The following is a 26,064-nucleotide window of genomic DNA, read 5'->3' on the forward strand; positions in this document are numbered from 1 at the left end:
CACTAGAAGTAAGGCATTGATAATAGGATAGAACTATCATAAATTAAAAACATTAGTCAAGATTGGACAGCTTTTTTGATGAACAGGTATGTTCATAAGGGACACGCGGTAGGAAATGGATGGATGGGTTATCAGTACCGGTAGTTATTTCTATTGTTATTTTTATTGCTCCATTTTTAGTGCAATGTTTGTCATTTCTGTGTCACTATTATCTACTTCATTAACTCGTTATTTGCTATAATTTTTCGTATCATGTTTGTGCATATCGTATTTGACGATGTTGTTCTGTTGTTGTTTTTGTTGTTGTTGTCACTCTGTCTTCTCCCCGAAATATCTTCCCCGTCTTCTTTTTTTATTCTTTCTATCCGCTCCTGCTGCGCCAAACATTTACACATCCATTTAATAAAGTCAAATACAAATAAGGAAACAAGAGAAATATCCCACACTTCTCTTTTGTAAAGCAATTATTTACAGCAGATTTTTGGCATCTACATCAACAATAGGATTTGCCTTAGTGGCTGGACAGGACATGTAAAAAAAAAATAAAATAAATACTAACGCTTGCCTTGGCCGCAGGTACTCTATTTTTTTCTTGCCTAAACGGAGTTGCAGGACGGGGAGATGATCACCGAAACAAGCTCACTCGTTAGCTAACCATCTCGCTAGCATGTTGCTGCCTCCGTTCGCTCACCGAGCCACAAAGTGGACACCGATCTACTTTGCTGCTAATCTTATTTGGATGATTACAATCGGAACACTGTTAGTTCCGAACCAGATTTAGTGCTAGATAGGGGTGTAACGGTACGTGTATTTGAATTGAACCGCTTCGGTACAGGGGTTTCGGTTCGGTTCGGAGGCGTACCGAACGAGTTTCCACACGAACATATTAAGTAGCCGCCTAAGCTAAAGTCTTAACAAGCTGCTATGCTTTCTGCCTTTGTCTCCTACACAGCACCCAGCATTGCCCCACCCACACAACCATCTGATTGGTTACAACCTTAGTGGTAACAGCCAATCAGCAGTGCGTATTCAGAGCGCATGGAGTCAGTGCTTCTGCGGTGGGGTTAGCAGATAGGTGTTTAGCAGGTGAGCATCAGGCGGCGGACTCTGCCCAAATTAAAATAAACACCTCCCAGTCAACTACTAGTAACATCACTATGAGCTCGTTGACGTTCTAGAAACTTAAACTGCAGCTCAGCTCGCTCGCAGTCCTGGCTTGAGGTGAAGGCTAATTAGCTTTTAGCGTAACGTTAGCTCATTTTGCGGTGTGTGTTAGCTCAGTGTGCGGTGTGTGTGTCTGTGTGTGTGTTAGCTCATTGTCTGGTGCGTGTGTGTGTGTGTGTGTGTGTGTGTGTAATCATTAGTAATGGAGCAGCCTAGTTTTGAATGGCAGGGTCCCTGCTATCACATATTGATAAAAATATAACATCTACATAATACAAATCAACTACAGGCTTCCCAAATGCTGTAATAAATTAAGCATGATGAGTTGACTTGAAACTGTTTAATGTTGCACTTTTTATATGTAGAAGAAAAGTTTTGTCATTTTATTTAATCTGAGCAAAAACTTGAGGCAGTTTAATGTTGATTAACGTGGGCAGAATTATTATAGTGTTCCCAATGTTAAAAGGATAAAGCCATTGTTTACAAATTTGGTAAATAACCCAAAAAAATTATATTTTGTTGTTTTCTTACTGTACCGAAAATGAACCGAACCGTGACCTCTGAACCGAGGTACGTACCGAACCAAAATGTTTGTGTACCGTTACACCCCTAGTGCTAGAGTATTTATTAGTAGCTCGCGAGAAGGTATATTTTTGTCGTGACGGATGTATACATAGGTCACAACACCGGAAGTATATTACCCGAGGGGGCGTGGCTACAGGATAGCATTGCCGAATGGAAAATGATATGTGAGTTCTTTGCATGCATGTTATAGAATTTTATGATGGGCATCTACATAAACAATATGAAGCCTGAGTAGCTGGACAGGACAAAAAAAATGTTTATAGAATTTTACATTACATTTTCAATGATAATAGTGTTAGTAAATTATCTACTAAAAAACTGAAAATTATGTGGTACATTGAATGGGACAACATCCATCCATCCATCTATTTTGTACCGCTTGTCCCGAAACATGTAAGTATTAAAAAGACAGCCAAAAGAGGTTGGTAGATGAAAATACATTTAAAGGTGAAATATAGTGTAGAAATGCGCCCAATTGCAGGAAATGTCTTACCTCCTACTCAGTGGCCTCGTGGTTAGTGTGTCTGCCCTGAGATCGGTAGGTTGTGAGTTTCAAACCCCGGCCGAGTCATACCAAAGACTATAAAAATGGGACCTTTTACCTCCCTGCTTGGCACTCAGCATCAAGAGTTGGAATTGGGAGTTAAATCACCAAAAATGATTCCTGGGCGTGGCACCGCTGCTGCCCACTGCTCCCCTCACCTCCCAGGGGGTGAACAAGGGGATGGGTCAAATGCAGAGGACACATTTCACCACACCTAGTGTGTGTGTGACAATCATTGGTACTTTAACTTTAACTTGATTTTCAAAAGTTTCCTTCCGGGCTTGTTTGTCAGTTTTCCTCTATTTTTCTCAAAGAGCGCTCACATGCCTGCATGTTACATGTTAATCTTGTGATGTTTTGGGAAGGCTAGCATGGATTCAAGGAATGATTTAAGAACAAGTGTTTTCAGTTACGAGCTCAGTCATGGATCGTATTGAGCTCATAAGTTTAGGCACCACTGGACCGCACAGTTGTCATTGTCATCCCAGTGGTAAATTATTATTATTTTTTAGAATTTATCTTTTAAACAATTAAAATTGATTAACACATACCGGTACAAAAGTACCAAAAAGTTTCATGTCTATTAACCTCTTCTTCACCCTACAGTTAAAAGTGTCCTGATTGTTAACGAATCTATCTACTGGATAGTATCGTAACACATCACATTCATATAAACAACTTTGTACCGCATAACAACTAATTAGATTAATCAAGTTATTTCTGTTTCGCATATAATATTGCCAGCAATGTCTCCAAGTCAATTGGTATTAATTTGATGTTTAGGCCATTTTGTATTGATGATGTAAATCTCAGATTCTAATCACGGTAGTATCTTTGAATTAAGTATACAAAACAAATGGAAAAAACAAGTCAAGGTGGAACAATGTAAGCAATAGGCATCACACTTCAGTTGCCCAGATGTTATCTCTGCTTGGGTCAGCATGCTTCCAAAGAACAATCAGATATTTCTCTTAACTCACAGACATGACATCTCTGGCCATTTGTTGATCTGGCCTCTCTGGCATTTTGTTTTGGAAAAATAGATGCATACCAATTCTAATGAGGTCCATGCTTTTGGAAGAACATCAGATGGGGAAAGACATTTTGCACACTCTTACTAATTCTGAAGCATGAATAGCATTCTTTTAGTCCTTCACATTAGGTATGACCTGTAAATTCAATACGAAGGTCCTGAGTAGTCTTGGGTTCAATCCCGGGCTCGGGATCTTTCTGTGTGGAGTTTGCATGTTCTCCCCGTGACTGCGTGGGTTCCCTCCGGGTACTCCGGCTTCCTCCCACCTCCAAAGAAATGCACCTGGGGATAAGTTGATTGGCAACACTAAATTGGCCCTAGTGTGTGGATGTGAGTGTGAATGTTGTCTGTCTATCTGTGTTGGCCCTGCGATGAGGTAGCGACTTGTCCAGGGTGTACCCCGCCTTCCGCCCGATTGTAGCTGAGATAGGCTCCAGCGCCCCCCGCGACCCCAAAAGGGAATAAGCGGTAGAAAATGGATGGATGGATGTTCAAAATTCTTACTTTGCAATCAAAATGTATGATTGTTGATGACCGCCATACAGTATATGGTACTGGGCATTAGGGCTGCACAAAATGAAGAAATAAAAATCAAGATCTTGATTCGCACTAACATGCAATCTAATTTCTAAATACCGACTATGTTTTTTCAATAACGGACACCAGGTTGTTTTTTTAGGCAAACTGTGCTGGGTATTGTTAATTAACTTTTCTTTCGATTTGTCTTTATAAAGCGCATGGATGTATAGTGGCCTGAACATCCATGCCATTTTTTGACCTCATGCTTTTTATTAATTTCATTCATTTATTTCTATTAGATATTATATAAGTATATAAGTTCCTCATCAACTGTTCTTTGGGTACCTGTAGTAGCCATTTTGATATTAAACAGCGAATATAACCTATCCAACATATAGATTTGCTATGAAGTTAAATATAAAACCATCTACATTTCAGCTTTGTGTTATACGTGATCAATATTATATTATTTAGGGCTGTAGATATCAATTACTTTAGTATTCGACTCATCTATCGATTAATTTGTTTGATTGACTAAAACACTTTCCATCCTCAATGCGACTTTTAGGGAAAATAGTTGAAAGGATTTTTCTTTTCCAATTACCTTTGTTATTTCTTCGTATAAATGCACATAACATTTAAATTGCACTTTTCCAACTAGAGCATCACTATATATTACTTACATATATTAAAAAAAAGTTATAAAAGTAAAAAAAAAAACTGTAGCCAGCGCAACATGAACCATGTAATAGACAATAAAGGACCAAACTACCGTAAACAAAAAGACTAAGATAAAATGTGATATATTGAGTGACAATGCATTTAACAATTTAACACATTTGAAAACCCATTTTAAAAGGCATTATTGGAGGAGGGGGTATTTGATTTTTAAATAAACAAAAGTGTAAAGTCCTCATGTGTTTGCATAAAAAATGTGTTATGCGAGTCAAGCATATACGACGGCGTTAGCTGCCATAATAGACTTTTACCTTCTTTCTGCTTGTTTGATGCTCTTAAATATGCGGGATGATTCAGTGAAAATATTTCACCACATTGTCTGTCCTTTGCACTTTTAAAAGATCGCAAAACCTCTCTCACATCTTCTCTGAGCTCTTTGCGGTCTTTCCACATTGTCGTTGTTTTTCTGAGCCACCTCTATGCGCACTCCCGCCCCCCTTCCTACACACACAGGCCACATCACTGGCAGTGCAAGCTCGATCACCAAGAGCAATACAATGACTGGAGCAATACATAGTCCGCTTGTTTAACTCATTAAACAAATCATCGAAGCAACAAAATGCAAATCATTGCTTTTTTCTAATCGATTTAATCGATGAATTGTTGCAGCCCTAATAGAGTAATCTATTGATTCATTTGTTTGATTATTCGAGTAATTGGATAAAACACACTTTGTCCTTAATGCGTAATTTGGGGACAATAGTTTAAATAAACATTAATTTGAATTGCTTGCCATAATTGTCATTCTTATGTTAAATGCATAACGTCAACATTAAAATTGCACTTTTAATGTGTGTGCATTAAAATAAATAAAATAAAAATTCAGCGGTTTCTCACAGCTCTGATGTGTGCTTCATTGCAGCATTTGTGTGGAAACTTTGTCCGCTTATTTAAAGTCCCGGGCACTCAATGCGGTCTGGGTTTTATTGATTTTTATTAGTTACACTAATTAAAGGAATAATGGAAGCAACAGAGTATGAATCAAAGCTTTTTTATAATTGAATTAATCGATTAATTGTTGCACCCCTAGTGTTATTATAATGATGATATCACTGGTGCGATAGCAATAGTTCGTCCTAACCAAAGTAGAGAAGTGTGAGACAAGATGTTATGTTTTCATACTTTTTTGTTAGTTTTGTTAGTAGTTTGTCAAATCTTAACCTGACTCTCGCCAGATCCTCGCTGAGCTCCACACAAGTATCTGGGATCGAGGGCAATGCAAACTCCTTCAAGATAGCAAAAAATAATGAACCAATCAGGATCGCCGGGCGGGATTTCATAGATGTGACGTAGCGCCGAAGCGACTGTTTGATTCAAACAACACGCAGCGAGGAGTCGTGTGCTGACATTGATTCTGCTATTGCAACTGTTTTGCCACATCGATCGTCTACTGACATTGCTGCGTTATTTCAGTAAAAGTTCTCTAACTTTTCGCTCTGTCATTATCCAATATGTTGGCTGTTCTATTTTGGATTTCCCAGCGTTGCTCTCATCAGCGTCACGGGTTAATTTCGATGTGAGTGGTTGAAGTAGCACGTCATTCAAGATAACGGACAAGTGGTTTATCCAATCACATACAATGATTTTTTTTTACAAGACCCCTTCTGAAATACATCTCCTATTGAGAAGTCCCAGATCCTTGGGTGGAGCTCAGCGAACTACAAGGATCTGGTGAGAGTCAGGTTAGTCAAATCTGGCAAGTGATCTGAATAAACACAGTACAGTAGTTTTTGTTTTCACTGCAAAGCAAGTAGTTTCACTTGTGGCTGTTACAGTCCACTTGCATCAGTGCCCAGTTGGGTACGGATTCAGAAATGATCTTAAGTTGCGTTTGAGTATTCCCTTCTGCTTTGTCTATTGAGCACCACTATTAAAGCATGAAAGGAAGTTGAAAAAAAGGCATTGCTTTCACTGCTGTGTTTTGCTTTTGGTATTAATTGCTATTTAAGAGATTGCTAAGATCTGGTTCTGTGACATCACCCACTTTTTGTGTTTATTTATCTAGCGGATGTCGTAAGCTTTTACGCAGTAAATGTGTCACTCACTTTTGTGATTTTATGCAGAACAGACCAGCACAGCATTTATGGTAAACTCTTTTGTTTCTTTAAGCTGGGCGTTATTCACTGTAAATACTCCGATCAGGGGCACGGGAAGGAACGGCATTAGAGGAATGACGAGCATTTACGTTGTCTCTGTCATCTCGGTCAACCTGTGACCTCATTGGGCATAAAAATAGCACACTGGATTTGTTCCATTGCCGAAAAGGAAAAAAAAATTCCTGCGTTGCGCCAGGTTGCTGTGAGGCTCTAATGAGGGCAGGTCGTTGACGTCTTCTCATGCATGTTGCTACGGAAACCTCTCATTACGCCACAGATGACTCCCAAAGAGGAGAGGCTTCTATTGAGTCCCGTGCCTGACATGTTAACAAGAAGAAGTTCAGCCTGGCAATTGGTGGTGTTTAAGCAGTCATCTTTAGTCTACTTGAATTCGCATTGTGATTGTAGGCTGTTTGGTTGGTTGCACAGTCACACACAGAGGTATAAACAATTTGTATTGTTGGACTTTTGAAGGGATGCAGTGTGGTTCCTCATGACTATAAAACAACTTGGATCAGATTCCTGTTGTGGTATTCAACAGGAGCTGTAGAAACACATCAGCTCAGAAGACCATGTAAGGCCTAAAAGGTTGTCCTGTTGAGATTAGTCCAACACATTCTGCGCCATTGCAGCCTTTCTAGGATACAACACAGTGCATGTATAAAGTCGCTCTGCTGCAGCTCATCCTTAACTAGTGTTAGTTTGTGCTGGCATAAACCACAACCCTCAGTGTGGCACCTGTCATTGATGTTAAGGCAGAAGTTCCTCATACATTAACAATGATATTCGAACATACAGTATTTGTTTTATTTGTTGCTGACCACGTTGGACACATCTGTTGAAGTTACAAATATATATTTTAAATGTTTTTTTTAATATTTTTGCTGTAGTTCCTTATATATTTGTTAATTTTGGTTACCTACCCTAGCTGCAACTAAACAGTGCAACTGGGAAGTATTTACAGCGCTTCACTTTTTTCCACATTTTGCTAGGTTTTAGCCTTATTCCAAAATTGAATACATTTATTTTTGTCCTCAAAATTCTAAAGATAATAAAAGTTTTAATGTTTTTATTTTTGCAAATGCATTAAAATTACAATTTTAAAAAGTACTCACAGCCTTTGCTCAATACTTTGTTGGTGTACCTTTTGGCCGAAATTACAGCCTCAAGTCTTTTTGAATACGATGCCACAACATTGACACACCTATCCTTGGCAAGTTTTGCCCATTCCTTTTTGCAACACATCTCAAGCTTCAACAAATTGGATGAAAAGCGTTGGATTTCATCCAAGATGTCTCTGTACATTGCTGCATTCATCTTTCCCTATCCTGACTGGGCTCCCAGTTCCTGCCACTGAAAAACATCCCCACAGCATGATGCTGCCACCACCACGGGCAGGACACTTCACCTTTGCCCCCGGTGCCGCTCACACTGGTGAATGAATGATGAATGAGTGATAGGTGGTGGTCGGAGGGGCCATAGGCGCAAACTGGCAGCCTCGCTTCCGTCAGTCTACCCCAGAGCAGCTGTGGCTACAAATGTAGCTTACCACCACCAGGTGTGAATGAATGATGGGTTCCCACTTCTCTGTGAGCGCTTTGAGTATCTAACAATAGAAAAGCGCGATATAAAATCTAATCCATTATTATTATTATTATCATGCTTCACTGTAGGGATGGTATTGGCCTGGAGATGAGTGATGTTAGATTTCCTCCAAACATGACGCCTGGCATTCATGCTAAAAAGTTTAATCTTTGTCTCATCAGACAAGAACATTTTGTTTCTCGTGGGCTGCATGTATTTCAGGTGAATGTTGGAAAACCTTTTACTAAGCAATGGCTTCCATCTGGCCACTATACCATACAGGCCTGATTGGTGGATTGCTGCAGAGATGGTTGTCCTTCTGTAAGGTTCTCCTCTTTCCACAGAGGAATGCTGTAGCTCTGACAGAGTAACTATCTGGTTCTTGGTCACCTCCCTGACTAGACTAAGATGAATGCAGCAATGTACAGAGACATCCTGGATGAAGACCAATGCTTCCCATCCAATCTGATGGAGTTTAAGAGGTGCCAAAAAGAGGAATGGGCAAAAAGGAATGGATGAAACTGCCCAAAAATATGTGTGCCAAGCGCAATGCTCTCTATACATGTAATTTTTTGACATTCCTAACTGTCACACAAGTGTAAAATAAGTAGACCACTGCAAATATATATATAAAAAGAGTTGGTTTTGGATAATAGGGCTAAAACATTCTGTAAGTAGTGTATCTAACTGCTTTGTGAGAACTGTTATTTTTTTTTTCTGTTCTTGTTTGTCTTTCCTAAACACCCCAAGAAAATGCTAAACACAGGCTCCACTAGTCCCTTGATGCTGGCAGAACTGAGGTCTCATGAGGTACGCCGACTTTAAAGTTTAATGCAACTATAGAAGGGTACTTTCCCCAAAACGTTTGCAATTAATTACAGATGGGTTCAATTTCAGAGGTTCCACTGGCACTTTGCTTTGGGTTGTTCCATTGAACAGCAAGGCCTTTGCAAGGTAATTGCACTTTTATAGCAATGTATATGTATATGTTCAACTTCCAGTGTGATTTGGACAGTGTTGATGAAGCGTAAAGACAATTAGCTTGTATATAAGCGTAAAGCTTATGTTTGTGCAGCTTGTGTTGGGCTGAAGGAGGGAGAAGTGATCATGCAGATGAAAAGCAGAAGTGCATTAGCTTCCTCAGCAGCACATAAAAAAGTAATTGTATTCCTCACATGTATATGTTTCATTATTACCGGTAGATAAAAGAGGATCCATATAGAACATGCCCTCTATGCTTCTCGGACATGTTCCCTGAGGTAGAAATGAAATGATACCAGTTACAATAGACGTTGCTGTTGTAAGAGTATGCATGGTCACAACATTTGATATAATGTTTCTATGGTGTACTGTGTATGTGTTGAAGAAAAAGCAGGAATGAGGGGATTTGTTTCACATTCAGCAGCTTCCAAATAGCCTCTAAAAGTAAAAAGGTTTACACTATTCCCTGTATTTTATGACCAAGTGTTTGAGGTCAAAGGTCGACAAGGCGAGGCATTTAAAGTGTGAATGTGTATTCGGCAGAATATAGTGTTTGCAGCTCACCTTTCACTCTCAATGGCTTCTGTTCCAAGATGTCAAACTGATATGTCGCTTCCATGACATCATCCCTTTTTGTGTGTGCAATGAACAGTGATATATGACTTGTTTTGTTTTTGAGCGTACATGTGCTTTTGTGTGTTTTTAATAACTGATGTTTGCCCTTGATGACGTTATAAGCAGCACCCTCAGCAACAATAAGAGTGTTTTTTTCCCCCCAGATATACTCTTTACATGTCACATTGGTGGCATTCCCTTTATGTACCTCTTTTAAAATACATTGCAAACATGGCATTTGTCAAGCAAGAATACACATTTGCTGTGTGTTTTGACAATCTTGACACTTCTTCACCCACCTTACTCCCAGTGCCGCTCACATATCTGTATGAATGTGAATGAGAGTTTGGTGGTGGTCGGAGGGGCCGTAGGTGCAAATTGGCAGCTGTGGCTTAAATGTAGCTTACCACAACCAAGTGAGAATGTGGAGTGAATGAATGATGGGTTCTCAGTTCTCTGTGAAGCACTTTGAATGTCTAGAAAAGCGCCATAGAAATCTAATCCGTTATTATTATTTTGATTATTATTAAACTTTCTTGCCTTCTTTATCAAAGAGCTGACCACATTAAATCGAAGTTGCACGCAATTAAAAAAAACACTGGCACTGACTCACCAACAAGTGACTTTTTTTGTTTGTTTGGCCACTCAATTCTGCGGAATCATACGGTAGAAAACTGACAACTTTTTTTGCATGCAGTGTTTGGCCGTATGGCAACCAAGATGAATGTACAGTATATGAAAACTTAGGAAAAGTTTGGAAGACATTACAGTCTAAAAACCAAGGTACCACTGTAATCTGTGCGGAGTGCTTTTTAGAAGAAAGTGTGTCGACATCATTCTCTAAATTAGGGGTTTACAAACATGAAACTTCAATGGAGGTGCTGCACCTTGTAAAAATAAGAAAAAAGTTATTTCTTAGAGATGCTAAGCCAACTGCATTTTTGTCAAAAGCAAGATAAATGGATTTTTACTTCCTACAGTGAGCAAGTCTGTGATGACCAAAACACTCAACAAAATATAATCCCAAAAAAAATCCCTTTTTCAGGGTGAGGGGAAGGCCTAATTGTATTATTTAGGGAAAGGGCTAACTGTTCCACATTTTCAATATCTAGAGCAGGGGTGTCAAAGTAATTTTAGATCGGGGGCCACACGGAGAAAAATCTACTCCCAAGAGGGCCGGACTGGTAAAATCACGGCACGATAACTTAAAAATAAAGACAACTTCATTTGTTTTCTTTGTTTAAAAATAAAACAAGCACATTTTGAAAATGTACAAATAATAATGTTGTTGTTGTTTTACACTTACATGTTGCGGTTAATAGTATTCTACCTTTATTTGTCATTATTTATATTTTCTGAATAAATTATGTGATAATGTTTGTCAGTCAACTCATTGGTGTTAATTTTCAATCTTATGATACAAAAATAATATCAAAATCAAATTACAGATGTTACTTGTGTAGTTTGCTCATTTTCCTCGACTGGTGCACTAACATGTGTTTTTTTGTTTGTTTTTACATATGTAGTTTAATCTACAAAGAATTGCTATTGCGACATCTAGTGGACACATTTAGAACAGCGGTTTCTTTCATTCAAATATTTCGGCTCGCTTTTATACTTGGCAAACTCATCCCGCGGGCCGGATAAAACCTGTTCAGGCCGTACGTTTGACACCCCTGACCTAGAGAGTTAACAATGGGATATGTGGACAAGGGATCATGTTGATGCTGTCAAAACACTACACGATACAATATTATTCTCCATAGACAAGCAGCCTGGTCTCCTAAGCATTGTGGTTAGCACAATGTATGTTTTGGATGCCTTGAATAGGAAAGCTAAACCAGTTTGGTTTCTTTGGGTAATGAACTTTGATGGCACTTGAGTACGTCCTCACCAGAGGCTAACTATGGAACATATGTAGAAGGCATTTTGATGGCACTGTCAAAACATTTTCATTGATTTCTAAGCTCTACTGTACCACATCTCACTTGTACTAAAATGTTGAAGCTTATGACATGACATGGCACTAATAAGACTTTCATAGACCCAGAGAGCACTTGAAGCTTATGGCGTAAGGTTTCACCAAGTCCACGTGGCTCAGATGGTAGAGCGGCCGTGCCAGTAACTTGAGGGTTCCAGGTTCGATTCTACATTCCGCCATCCAGTCACTGCCGTTGTGTCCTTTGTACTCCCATTGCCACCCACACTGGTTTGAATGTAGCTCAAATATGTAGATCATGCGGTTTCAGAATGTAAAGAGCGCTATATAAATATAATTAACTTCACTTAAGTTCACACCATATGGGGACATTGGACAGTGCAGACCACAAACGTCCATGAGAACAAACAACATGCAACATGAAGAAAGTAGGTCAATCAAGTCATTAGTGATGATAGCCGATGCTTTACCTTACTTACAAGACAGGAAGAAGTCAACCTGCATTTTTGTTAACATCGTTTTCCACTCCTTTAACTTCCCTGCCCTCATTACTTTCCATGGCTCATGACTGATATATGTCAAAAAGATAAGATGGCCTCCACAGAAAAAGGAGACGTTGATGAATGGGAACATTGAATGGGGGTTAAGGTAAAGAAGGCCTTGTTCATAATTGATTTCAGGCATAATGGCTTCATTGGCCCGAAGTACTGCAGGTATAGTGAAGCAACTTGATCCTTGGTAACCCAAATCCTGGCTGGAGACACAACCCAGTCTCCAAGACAAGCGCTCTACAGGACACCATATTACATGCAAAGAGTTTACAGCCTGTCTGCAGATTACGCTACTAAAGCCTCAACTTACAATGTCTACTCTAACACGGTCAATCATATACAGTTATTTCTATACAAATGATGACTCAGACTAAAGTACACTCTCACACTAGCCAGTAGCTGTCAGGAAAAGAAAGCAGTCATTTTCTCAGAGGAGACGCTATAATATTCTCCACAGACAAGTAGCAAAGACTTGTGGTCAGCTAAGACATGACTGCTGCCGTTGTGGTGAGCACACTGTGTTTGTTTTGGACGGCCTGGTTAGGACAACAAGAGCAGCCTGGTTGATTTAGAATGAGGCGTGCACTAATAGTAACAGCGTGGGGTTTAAAGAAAGGAGGGAGGCTATTTGGGTATAGGTCGAGGGTTTTTCTGTGGATTATGGAAAAGTGGGATGTCTTTGCTGATCTGAGGCCTGTGGGTGTTTGTAATTTAGTTGCTCTTTAATTGTGGCCACACCAAGTACTGATGCATGTATGTACTGTATCTAGTTATTACAGCAAATTATTGTGTGTGTGTGTGTTTGTTCTTGTGTTTCTACTCTTCTTGAGACATCAACTAGGAAAGGTACCTTCCATATGAGGAGCTGTGAACAAGTTAGGACATAAATCATGGTCCCAATATGGAAAGCCATTGCATCGTGAAATCTATATAAAAATTAGTGTGGTCCCAAAAGGGAGGGATTTTTCAAATTGACTGTGTGTCGGTTTTAAAAGTGCTCCACTTCTGATCAACATATGAAATAACAAGTGTGTGTAAAAATTTGAAGTGCTCCCCCTCTGGCCAACATATGTAATAAAAAGTGTGTGTAAGAAATTGAAATGCGCCCTCTTTGGCCAAAGTTTAAATAAAAAATTAAATATGTATATAGAGACATTCTGTAGTAACTTGAAGTAAATAATGAAGATTAAAAACCAATTACAAACAAAAAAATAAATAAATATGTATATAGAGACAAACTAGTAACTTGAAGTAAATAATGAAGATTAAAAAACAATTACAAACAAAAAAATAAATGAATAAATAAATAAACTAAAAGCAGTCTTTTTCTCACAATGTGTCAAATTTTTTCTTGTAAAATTGGGAACAATTTCTCATATTCTTTCTTTTTCTATAATGTTGCAATATTTTCTCGTAAAATTATTACTTTTTTATGTAAAACTATTACTTTTTAATGCAAAATGGTGACATTGGCCTTTAAAATTCTGACTTTTATCGCAATATTGCCAATTCTTTTGTTGTTCTTGTAAAATAGTGACATTTCTTTAGTAAAATTATGACTTGTCATAATTTTGCCAAGTAAAGTTCTGATTATTATTATTATAATTTTGCCAAAATGTCAGTTTTCTTATAAAATTGTGACTTGTCGAATAAATGACTCTTCATAAATTGCCAAAATGTTAAGCTTTTCTTGTAAAATTGCGACTGTTATTGAGTAAAATTCCAACTTTTATCATAATGCACAAATGTTTAGTTTTTATTGTAAAATTTTGACTTGCGTTGAGTAAAATTATAACTTTTATTATAATACTGCCAAAATTGTAAATTTTTCTTATGAAATTTCAACTAGCTATTCACAACAAGCTTTTTTATATTTGCATGGTATGTATGTTGTAAATACAAATCTTTATATATCTAGAAAGGGTGGTCCTAAAAAGGTAGGCATTATTCGGAGGTCTTAAGAAAGTAACAAATACAAGTGTGTGTGTTTGTGTGTGTGTGTGTGTGTGTGTGTGTGTGTGTGTGTGTGTGTGTGTGTGTGTGTGTGTGTGTGTGTGTGTGTGTGTGTGTGTGTGTGTGTGTGTGTGTGTGTGTGTGTGTGTGTGTGTGTGTGTGTGTGTGGTAGAAACAGCTCTTGGGAGTTTTTTGTACTAGTTTTAGACACAAGTGCTTCTTTAAAGATGATAAACATGATGTCAGCTATGGTAATTTGAGCTACTATGAAGCAATTTCTCTGGGCAGCATTATTCTGGTCAACATGGCACTGGATACAAGAGTTCAGAACATTCAGGGAGAGAATTTCCAACTCTCTTCCAAATAATATAAAAAGAAAAACAAAACGATTAATTGATATTGAGTCATCGGGTGCACAGTCTACAAAAGCAAATAACTGTCAAAGACTCTATTTAGCGCCAGGACAAACAACATTGGTATTGACAGCGGTGGCTGTCGTCAACCCCTGGACTTAGTTTTATTACCTCCGCAAGATGGCCGCAGCTGCAATTTTAAGTGTCATAAGTGGTGAGTGTTCAGCAGCTTGCACTGCTCCACTGTTGATGTGACACGCATCTGTGTTACACCTGCCATACTCTTGTGATACATGTGATAATCCAGTTAACGGCATCACAACTTTGGTTTTGTTGTGCAATATACCCAATGTGGTCAAAGAGAGCTCAATTTCAATTTTCTCATGTTTTCCAAATCATTATTTAAGTAAAACATTTTTTACAAATTATGTAAATAACAGCCTCTTTGCACTTGACTTCCCATCCTCCTTGTGGTTTATGTAAACAAACTATTTTTAGAGCATTTATGATACCTCCTTTGCACATTCTCTTTCAGTCTTGATTATCTATTTAGGTTAGGGTTTTTTTTTCAGTTCAATACGTACGTATCCATTTTTGGCCATTTCCATTGTAAATATATGCAACCCCTAAAATGCCACTTTTCAGCACGCTTTTGTTGGGGTTCTACTTGCAGCAGTTGTCTGGCTAGTCAGCTAACAGGATATATTTGTCAAATAAGTTAATGATTCTCTGTGTATTAAAAACATGCCATTTTATGTGTGTTTAGTAGCAGACTAAGTGGGTAGGAGTTTCAGCCATTACTGGGGCGTGGCATCCTCAGTGTGTAGCGTGGCACTAAGACAAGCCAGGCCTAGATATCCCATGAGGTGGCGTGGAGCGCCTATTTGGAAACTTCCACTGTGCGCGCGTGTGTGCGTGTCTTAGGGCGCAAATAAGGAAATCCAAGGGTGTGTGTGTTGGTAAGTGTAGAGTTGTGTGTCATTGTGTCCTTTCAAGGTAGAGAGCAAGGGTTTGCTTCCTTTACATAGCTCTTCTGACCATATGGTGAACTTTGACTCCAACACAGGAAAAACAACATTCCCTGTTCTTTCCCTGTCTGCATCATCTCTACTGCCAAATTATGTCAAAGAAAACGGTTGCTAACCATTTTCCAATTTTTTTTTATCTCAAAATGCCTTTTATACACCTAAACCATAATAAAATGTGAATTTACAATGTTTTTGCTGAAATCCAGCACTTATTGCACTTGAAATATGCAACGACAACAATTACTGAGCATACCGAATCACATAGACCAGTGATTCTCAAACTGTGGTACATGTACCACAAGTGGTACGTGGGCGCCATCTAGTGGTACTTTAACTTTTATGTGCAATTAATTTAATTTGATAAATTATTTAAGTACAATAATTCTTCACTCATTATTTAAGTACAACAATTCTTCTCAACAAAAGAGTAGAAATATAACCTAAAGGAAAATCTAATTTAAAACATGTGTATGTCCGTACAACACTAAAAACCTTTAGCATATCAGTATGTGGAATTAAATTGTGGAATGGATTAAGCAAAGAAATCAAACAAAGAACCAATATGATTCAGTTTGAGAGACTGTTCAAACTACAAGTGTTCACAAAGTACAAAGAGGAACAATTATCATTAATATCTTTAACCTTTTTTTTTATTTAAAAAAACAACCCAATGATCATTTATGTATTTAATATTTGTTTACTTACTTATGGTATATTTATTTATTAATTTACTTATTCACCATTCTGTTACGAACAGAGAACAAAGGAATGGGATAAAACTGCTATGATATGAAAAGGGGTAGGATTTAATAAGATCTGCTTCTTCCTACCCCTTTTCGGACATGCTGTAATGAAACAACTGGAAATATGTGATGTATTACATTGCAACTATATTCATGTTCGAAATAAAGTAAACTGATCTGAATTTAAAAGTGTTGTATTTTCCTACATTCAAACACAGTGTTACTGTTCAAACTGTGTGTAATGTAATGTTACATTGGCCAAAAATATTAAATATACTTTAAAAAAACTTCTGCCTTGTTTTAAATTTACTGTATACTTAGGCTTTTAATAGGCTAGAGTATTTTAATGTTGGTCATTATAGTGGTATTTGTAGAGCGAGGTGTTTTCTGAGGTGGCACATGGTGAAAAGAGTTTTAGAACCACTGACATTGACTAAATTGTAGTTGTAATCCATTTGTGAGGCCATAGCTACTGAAATCTTCAGCAAAATTAAACCAGTCAGGCCTGCTTGGAGTTGACTGTATATCCATACCACTATTTATCACTGTATGCATCATCTGTGAAATAATTTACATTTGTAATTTATTCAATATGTCCTTAAAGAAAGATACATTCAAACATGTCCACCTGCAAGTGCACGTTAATTTCATTTCCACACAGGCCCCATTTTTAAGTATGCAATGTTCTCTTTTCTATGTTATAGTTCCCCGAGTGTGGCTTCTATGGCATCTACGATAAGATATTGCTGTTCAAACATGACATCTCGACCAGCAACATCCTGCAGATAGTTAAGGCTACAAGTGACATCCAGGAGGGAGATCTGGTGGAGGTGGTGCTCTCTGGTGAGTCATTAATGGTGTTTATTCTGTTGTCATCATTTCATCTGCGACCATATTATTACACTCATTGCATTGTAGCGGCAGCCACGTCAGAAGATTTCCAGATTCGTCCTCATGCTCTGAATGTGCACTCCTATCGGGCCCCGGCGTTCTGCGACCATTGTGGAGAGATGTTGTTCGGACTGGTCAAGCAGGGGCTCAAGTGTGATGGTGAGAACACTGTTAAATGAGATCACATGATGTCATCCACACACTTCCCATCTGTTGATGTCATGCTTATCCGTTCCCTGGTTTCTCTGTGCCCTCTGCAGGGTGTGGATTAAACTACCACAAGCGGTGTGCATTCAGCATTCCAAACAACTGTGCAGCTCGGAAGAGGCGCCTGTCCACCATCTCCCAGGGCAGCAGCCAGTCAGTTTATAGCGTCGGGACCACCCCCACCGGCACCGAGGACTCTGGCTTAGTGCGCTCGCATACGCAAATGGTATATATAGCCCTTTACAGCCTTCATTGACATACACTACTTGGGAATTCATTTTAGATTTTTTTAGTAATTAGTATAATGGTTATGATTATGATTTATGGTTATGATTTATTTATTTCAGAAATGTCTAACAAGTTAAATTTGCACATTTCAACATATCTCAAAAGTAGTAGGAAGAAGCAAATCCTCCAAGTCTTTTGTTGCTAAAAGTTTGTTAACACCATAACTTTTAAGTGTCTACATTATGTAATAACATAATGCTTACATAGTGATTTAATAGAATACAATACAGTAGAAAGTAGGGATGTCCGTTAATGGCTTTTTGCCGATATCCCGATATTGTCCAACTCTTTAATTACCGATACCGATATCAACCGATACCGATATATACAGTCGTGGAATTAACACATTATTTTGCCTAATTTGGACAACCAGGTATGGCGAAGATAAGGTCCTTTTTAAAAAAATTAATAAAATAAGATAAATAAATTAAAAACATTTTCTTGAATAATAAAGAAAGTAAAACAATATAAAAACAGTTACATAGAAACTAGTAATTAATGAAAATGAGTAAAATTAACTGTTAAAGGTTAGTTCTATTAGTGGACCAGCAGCACACACAATCATGTGTGCTTATGGACTGTATCCCTTGCAGACTGTATTGATATATATTGATATATAATGTAGGAACCAGAATATTAATAACAGAAAGAAACAACCCTTTTGTGTGAATGAGGGGAGGGAGTTTTTTTTAGGTTGGTGCACTAATTGTAAGTGTATCTTGTGTTTTTTATGTTGATTTAATAAAAAAATAAAAAAACGATACCGATAATTTCTGATATTACATTTTAAAGCATTTATCGGCCGATAATATCAGACATCTCTAGTAGAAAGCTTTTATTGTCATTGTATACCAACAAAACTTGCAGAAGCACAACGGTATTGCCAGAAATAATTGTATTATTACATCGGGATTAATAAATTAAATATAAATAAACATTATAATATTGCATTTTAATTAGATTATTATTGCATGATTAATTATTGTCGTATTTTATCCACTGGTTTGCTGCTAAAGGGCTACATAAATGTGTTTTTATTTAAAATTGTATTAGGTTTTATTGAGTGCAGCACAGTGTACCAGGGGTTAGGGCATGTGCCTCACAATACAAAGATCCTGGTTCGATCCCCAGGCTCGGGGTTTCCCTTTAATTACAAATTGTTAAATCACATAACTGTTCAAATACAAACATTACTCTATAATAGAATCAGAGAGCACATATTACTGTTTTTTGTGTTTTATTTGTTACTCTACCATAGCCCCGGACCCCGAGTGAAGCCCGACGCTTCTATAAGGGTCGACCCGTGCAATTGGACAAGATCCTGATGAGCAAGGTGAAGGTGCCGCACACATTCGCCATCCACTCATACACGCGACCGACAGTGTGCCACTTCTGCAAGAGGCTTCTCCGAGGGATCTTCAGGCAGGGCCTACAGTGTAAAGGTCAGCAAATTTACATTAGTAGTGAACACTGCCATTGTTTGATTCTAACGTTTATACATATCTGTTTATTTTAGACTGCAAGTTTAACTGCCATAAACGCTGTCTATGCAAAGTTCCTAACGACTGTCTTGGTGAGACCATTGGAGGTAAGGGACTGTTAAGATGTCATCTCTCCCTGCATGAAAACAATCTCTCATTTGCATGATTAGATTGTCATGCAAATTACAACAAAATAATGAAACATACATTTATATAACAAACACTGGTACTTACTGCCACTAATCTCTTTATTGTCTTAGAAAACAGAAGTAACTTTGGTAAGTCTGCATGCATTCATCCATAATAATAGTTGTAGATGTAGAAAAGCAGCATTTTTGAAACATACAGCCAACATAAATCAAGTTGCACTCAACGGTTTACCTCTTTTTATGCACCCAGATATGCTGAGTTCCAGTATGGACACAGAGATGCCCATGGACTACACCAGCGACTACGACGCTTCAGACAAGTCATCCATGGATGACTCGGACGAGGAGCATCTCTGCGTCATCCCAGGCTCCTTCTCTCCTGACAGCAACAAGGATGGACCCAGTGGAGACCAGGGGTGTGAAAAAAAACATAAACATGCCACACTTATAAGCTTTGTATTCTAATGAGAAGTTATGCGTTTTCTCGCAGTGCTTACATTCCACTCATGAGGGTGGTCCAATCAGTGAGGCAGACAACCCGTCGATCCAGTACTGCTATCAAGACGGGATGGATGGTTCACTACAACAATAAAGACCCACTGGTACCTTTTTAACTTGACCGAATCGTCTCAGTTCTCTACTTGTTTTGGCTTTCCCTTTTCTGTCCTTAAAGTATCTTCTAATGTTACGCTTGTTACTGCACCAAGAATGAAAAAACCCCCCCAAAAAACACAAACTTTTTAGAAGGGTTGTTCACAAGCCAAGGAAGAGTCTATTGCATTTTTATATGGAGCTACATAAAAATAAAGAGGTAGATTTTTCAATTATTATATACATCTTAATATAAAATTGTAGGCATCCATCTTCCTCCGCTTATCCGAGGGTGGGTTGCGGGGGCAGTAGCCTAAGCAGGGAAGCTCAGACTTCCCTCTCCCCAGCCACTTCGTCCAGCTCCTCCCGGGGGATCCAAAGGCATTCCCAGACCACCTGGGAGACATAGTTCCTCCTGAATGACAGAACCTCTCACCCTATCTCTAAAGTAGAGCCCCAGTAGAGCCCCGCCACCCGACGGAGGAAACTCATTTCGGCCACTTGTACTCGTGAGGTATAGCACGGTTGGTAGAGTGGCCGTACCAGCAACTTAAGGGTTCCAGGTTCGATCCCCTCTTCTGCCATCCTAGTCACTGCCGTTGTGTCCTTGGGCAAGACACTTTACCCACCTGCTCCTAGTGCCACCCACACTGGTTTAAAAAATGTAACTTAGATATTGGGTTTCACTATGTAAAGTGCTTTGAGTCACTAGAGAAAAGCGCTATATAAATATACTTCACTTCACTTCACTTGTCCTTTCGGTCATAACCCAAAGCTCATGACCATAGGTGAGGATGGGAACGTAGATCGACCGGTAAATTGAGAGCTTTGCCTTCCGGCTCAGCTCCTTCTTCACCACAACGGATCGATACAGCGTCCTCATTACTGAAGACGCCGCACCGATCCGCCTGTCGATCTTACGATCCACTCTTCCCTCACTCGTGAACAAGACCCCGAGGTACTTGAACTCCTCCACTTGTGGCAGGGTCTCCTCCCCAACCCGGAGATGGCACTCCATCATGGACTCGGACTGGGAGGTGCTGAATCTTTATTGACATTTTAAGCATAGTTATAAAAAATTAGAATTTAGTGGCTTGCTCTGAAATAACTATTTAAAAAAATAGCTATATAGTTTTTGGTTTCAAAAGACATCGTAGTGAGGCATGTGGTGTCCTTGTTAAACACCAAAATAAGTTATTACACTGGAAAAAATGTCCCTTTTAAAAAGAGTAAAATAATGAATACGTGTTATTTTTGCTTGTAATGAGCAAAAATATCTGCCAATGGAACAAGTCAAAATTGTCTTGCTATAATGTCTTGAAATAAGACCTTATATTTAAGCCTTAAAAACTTAAAAATGACCTTTTGAAGTAGCAATTAAAACCTATTATTAGCTATACTTACTTATTGTAAAACTTTGTGTCTTATATCATACTTATGATCCTCAGAATATATATTGCCTATAAACAAGTTCTTATGTCTCACTGAAAAATTACTATTCAGGGAATTTTGACTTGTATTAAGTTCGTTTAGATATTTGGTCTAGAACTTTGAAATATAGTATATACTTGGTGAGATTGTGAGTTTTTCCAATGTAGATATGGATCTTTTCTCGATAAAAGGCTAATGAGATGTGTTTCTAAATCAGTGACATAAACAGAGAACGCCTATTGAGCCGTTACTGTATTTAATGCATTATTTGATTTTATTTCATATGCTTTCATATGTTATATTTCCTATTTTATTTATTATAACTTATACTTGTATATCTTACAAGGCCCCCCCAACCTCCTGCACTAACTGCTGCACTAAAACTTGCTCTTCTCTTTCTGTCTGTTTTTCCCTTGTTTCTTGTCGCTCCTGAGTTTCCAACATCTCAGTCTGTCACCTGTCCCTTGGCCATTCTTCGTCTCTTCCTTTGGAGATCAACTCTGTCACAATCCTCACCTTGTATGCTCCTGACCTACGATACCCCCACCCTGATACAATCCCCAACAGAGGAGGAGGCTCTACTGGCACCTGGACTCGAAGTGCATCATCCTTTTCCAGAACAACACCTCAAACAAATACCACAAGGTATGTTTGTAATTGTGGAGAATTTCTGGAAAGAAGCCATCATTTGTTTTGTGTCATCCGTGATCCATCTTCCTTGCAGGAGATCCCTCTCTCAGAAATTCTGGAGGTACGACCTGCCGGCAACTTCACTCTGGTTCCCCCCAGAACAAACCCGCACTGCTTCGAGATCATCACAGGGACCATGTGCTACTTTGTGGGGGAGGACCCCAACACCCTTCCACCACTAGTCCCCCAGCAGACTGTCCCCCAGACACCCCCTTCACCAAGCCAAGTGGCACCCAACAGCGGCGTTGGTCGTGAGGTGGCCAAAGCGTGGGAGGCCGCCATTCGCCAAGCCCTCATGCCTGTCATCTTCCAGGATGCTCCCCAACCTGCGGGAAACACCACTCACAGTGAGTCAGGAGGCACACTAAATTGAGAATATTCAGAAAATATTTGTTGTAGTCATGGTTTTGTATGTCAAAAGTTACAATAAGGAATTAGGGCTGGGCGATATATCGAGTTTGTAAGATATATCGATATATTTTTAAACAAGATATGAATTAAGAAAATATTGATATCATTTATTTCAGGTTAAATTGACCAAACACCGCTTATTTTTTGTGTTCCTTGTTCTGCCCAGCTTCGCACTCCCTCTAATGGGCTACTAAACCCCTCCCCTTTTTCCTTCCACGAGGTGCTTGCACCATATAAGAACATCCATGATTAATTGGTTCTTTACTTTGATGAGTCACGTTTGTAAATAAGTAAACCAATAATAGATTAATACAAAATTAGTTAAAAAAAACAACAAAAAAATAATAATACCAGAAACATTAAGATAAAAAAAAAAATTATGATTTTTAATTTTTTTTAATTTTCGTATTTTATTTCCAACTCAGTAACAACTATAGCATTGCAATACAACACCACCATCTAAAAAAAACTAGGGAGAAAAAGTGTGTTATTGAAAAGAAGTAGGAAGAAGCAAAAGCTTCAATTGTCCTGCACTGTAAAGAAATAAAGTAATACTAAATGACAAACGTTTACTTATTACTGTAATTCATTAGATACACCTGGGATCCAAAATGACAGCTGTATCAACAATTCTGCGTTTACAAAGATATTTGTTTTTTTATTGACAATGTTTTATTTAATTCATATGTTTATTATTGTGGTTGTAGTTTGCAGTGGTGACTAACTGCTCTGCATCATAAGTGACTGCCTTATTTTGCAACTTTAGGGGGTAAATATATTACAAATGTTTATAAAGTACTTGCTCTCATTAGATTATGTATCTGTCTACTTCATTAAATGGCTGGTGAGTGTGTTTTTACTCTGTGCATGCATATTTCCTCTTTAGGACAAGCATCAGTCAGCATTTCTGTGTCCAGCAGTCAAATCCAAGAGAATGTGGTATGACATTTTTCTTATATACAGTAAATTAGTTGTAAAACTCGTATAGTTAGTTGCTAATGCTTTTATTCTGCTTTCCTGCAGGATATTGGAACAGTATACCAAATATTTGCTGATGAAGTTTTGGGATCTGGACAATTTGGAGTCGTGTATGGAGGTATGGACCTTCAAATAAGCTTACATTCTATCATAATCTAGCTGCCTTTTTTGCTAAAAACATAGCACAAAAGTACATGTGTTAACAGGTACATATTATTGTTGTACATTTTCTCTACCAGGAAAGCACCGCAAGACTGGAAGGGACGTGGCTGTTAAAGTTATTGACAAGCTCCGCTTCCCGACTAAGCAGGAGAGCCAGCTGAGGAATGAGGTGGCCATATTACAGGTGCGTTTTATTACTAACTCTCCTTCCACTACCAGTGCTAGCTAAATAGTAATAAAGTAGCTTAAAAACTGAAAGTCAAATTTACTTACAACAGAACATGTAAACCATGTTAAATAGGGTGGCAGCTATCATACATTTATTATTTATCATTGTTATTTTGGTCGATTATTTGAGAAATCTGATAAAACACACTTTATAGCCTCAATGTGTCTTTTAGGGGAAAAACTAAAATTGCCCCCCCCAATTTTTTTTCTTCTAATAAATACTAAAAAGGATTATGTTTGCCGACACAGACCACGGCACACAGACCACCACTCTCATGTGTGCCCTATTGCAGCACCTGTGCAGAAACTATGTCCACGTCTTAAAAGTTCCAGGCACTCCATGTGGTACAGGTGTTATTAATATTTATCAGTTACACTTATTAAATGATTAATCAAAGCAATACAATATGAATTAAAGCTTTTTTTCTAATTGATTTCAAGTTGCTATTGTTAAATAACAATGCTGTCATTTTTTCCTCTACCACTGATGCTGTGTTGCACAAGCCTGACCAGCAGGTGGCGACAAAGTCCGACATCTCATCAAAATAGTGTTTATGAGCTTCTCAAGGGCCCTCTTCACCTTAAGCTCAACAGTAATTAACTTCCGCTTTATTGTGGAATCATTTCTGTCTTCCATGGCAAAATGTACATTCTCCTTCTGAAATATGTAAATCCTGGCTTGATGTCTCCCACACACTAATCATGTTCACTTTCAGAGTTTGCGCCACTTGGGCATTGTTAACTTGGAGTGTATGTTCGAGACCCCCGAGAAAGTGTTTGTTGTTATGGAGAAGCTCCACGGCGACATGCTCGAGATGATCCTCTCCAGCGAGAAAGGCCGACTGCCTGAGAGGCTCACCAAATTCCTCATCACTCAGGTTTGCATGCATGTCTGCACAGGAAGGATTGACCTTTAATATCTATTTATTAGGGCTGTCAAGTAATACTTTTTTTAATCACATTAATCACGCTCTTGAATTGTGATGAATTAATCACAGTTTATTACTCGCTTGCATAATTTAAATTTGCTTAAAAAAAACACCAATATTTGGACACAAATGCAATGTTGTTGTCAGAATGTAATCCAGGAACGTTTTTAAACATTTTACTTAACTGCAAGTCAATAATTTGCTCACAATTTGGTGACAGTAAGTATAGTACAAACCCCGTTTCCATATGAGTTGGGAAATTGTGTTAGATGTAAATATAAACGGAATACAATGATTTGCAAATCCTTTTCAACCCATATTCAATTGAATGCACTACAAAGACAAGATATTTGATGTTCAAACTCATAAACTTTGTTTTTTTTTGCAAATAATAATTAACTTAGAATTTCATGGCTGCAACACGTGCCAAAGTAGTTGGGAAAGGGCATGTTCACCACTGTGTTACATGGCCTTTCCTTTTAACGACACTCAGTAAATGTTTGGGAACTGAGGAGACACATTTTTTTAAGCTTCTCAGGTGGAATTCTTTCCCATTCTTGCTTGATGTACAGCTTAAGTTGTTCAACAGTCCGGGGGTCTCCGTTGTGGTATTTTAGGCTTCATTATGCGCCACACATTTTCAATGGGAGACAGGTCTGGACTACAGGCAGGCCAGTCTAGTACCCGCACTCTTTTACTATGAAGCCACATTGATGTAACATATACAGGTAAAAGCCAGTAAATTAGAATATTTTGAAAAACTTGATTTATTTCAGTAATTGCATTCAAAAGGTGTAACTTGTACATTATATTTATTCATTGCACACAGACTGATGCATTCAAATGTTTATTTCATTTAATTTTGATGATTTGAAGTGGCAACAAATGAAAATCCAAAATTCCATGTGTCACAAAATTAGAATATTACTTAAGGCTAATACAAAAAAGGGATTTTTAGAAATGTTGGCCAACTGAAAAGTATGAAAATGAAAAATATGAGCATGTACAATACTCAATACTTGGTTGGAGCTCCTTTTGCCTCAATTACTGCGTTAATGCGGCGTGGCATGGAGTCGATGAGTTTCTGGCACTGCTCAGGTGTTATGAGAGCCCAGGTTGCTCTGATAGTGGCCTTCAACTCTTCTGCGTTTTTGGGTCTGGCATTCTGCATCTTCCTTTTCACAATACCCCACAGATTTTCT

The 26,064-nt window shown here is 38.3% G+C and overlaps 1 protein-coding gene across 2 annotated transcripts in view; it reads left to right on the top strand.

The window, feature by feature from the left end:
• Positions 1-26,064, top strand: part of prkd2 (protein kinase D2) — a 52,703-nt gene that overhangs the window by 15,789 nt on the left and 10,850 nt on the right. The window contains exons 2-15 of one of the 2 annotated variants that reach the window (XM_061972817.2): positions 17,131-17,269; positions 17,345-17,476; positions 17,578-17,750; positions 19,071-19,254; positions 19,329-19,400; positions 19,554-19,571; positions 19,693-19,858; positions 19,933-20,044; positions 22,032-22,109; positions 22,189-22,501; positions 23,452-23,504; positions 23,589-23,661; positions 23,783-23,889; positions 24,650-24,811. In XM_061972817.2, the coding sequence (XP_061828801.2) occupies positions 17,131-17,269; positions 17,345-17,476; positions 17,578-17,750; positions 19,071-19,254; positions 19,329-19,400; positions 19,554-19,571; positions 19,693-19,858; positions 19,933-20,044; positions 22,032-22,109; positions 22,189-22,501; positions 23,452-23,504; positions 23,589-23,661; positions 23,783-23,889; positions 24,650-24,811 (1,782 nt within the window). The remainder of the gene's footprint in view (positions 1-17,130; positions 17,270-17,344; positions 17,477-17,577; positions 17,751-19,070; positions 19,255-19,328; positions 19,401-19,553; positions 19,572-19,692; positions 19,859-19,932; positions 20,045-22,031; positions 22,110-22,188; positions 22,502-23,451; positions 23,505-23,588; positions 23,662-23,782; positions 23,890-24,649; positions 24,812-26,064) is intronic. The other variant, XM_061972818.2, reaches the window with a different exon arrangement.

The sequence above is a fragment of the Nerophis lumbriciformis genome, linkage group LG17 (genome assembly GCF_033978685.3).
Source record: "Nerophis lumbriciformis linkage group LG17, RoL_Nlum_v2.1, whole genome shotgun sequence".
Classification (NCBI taxonomy): domain Eukaryota; kingdom Metazoa; phylum Chordata; class Actinopteri; order Syngnathiformes; family Syngnathidae; genus Nerophis; species Nerophis lumbriciformis.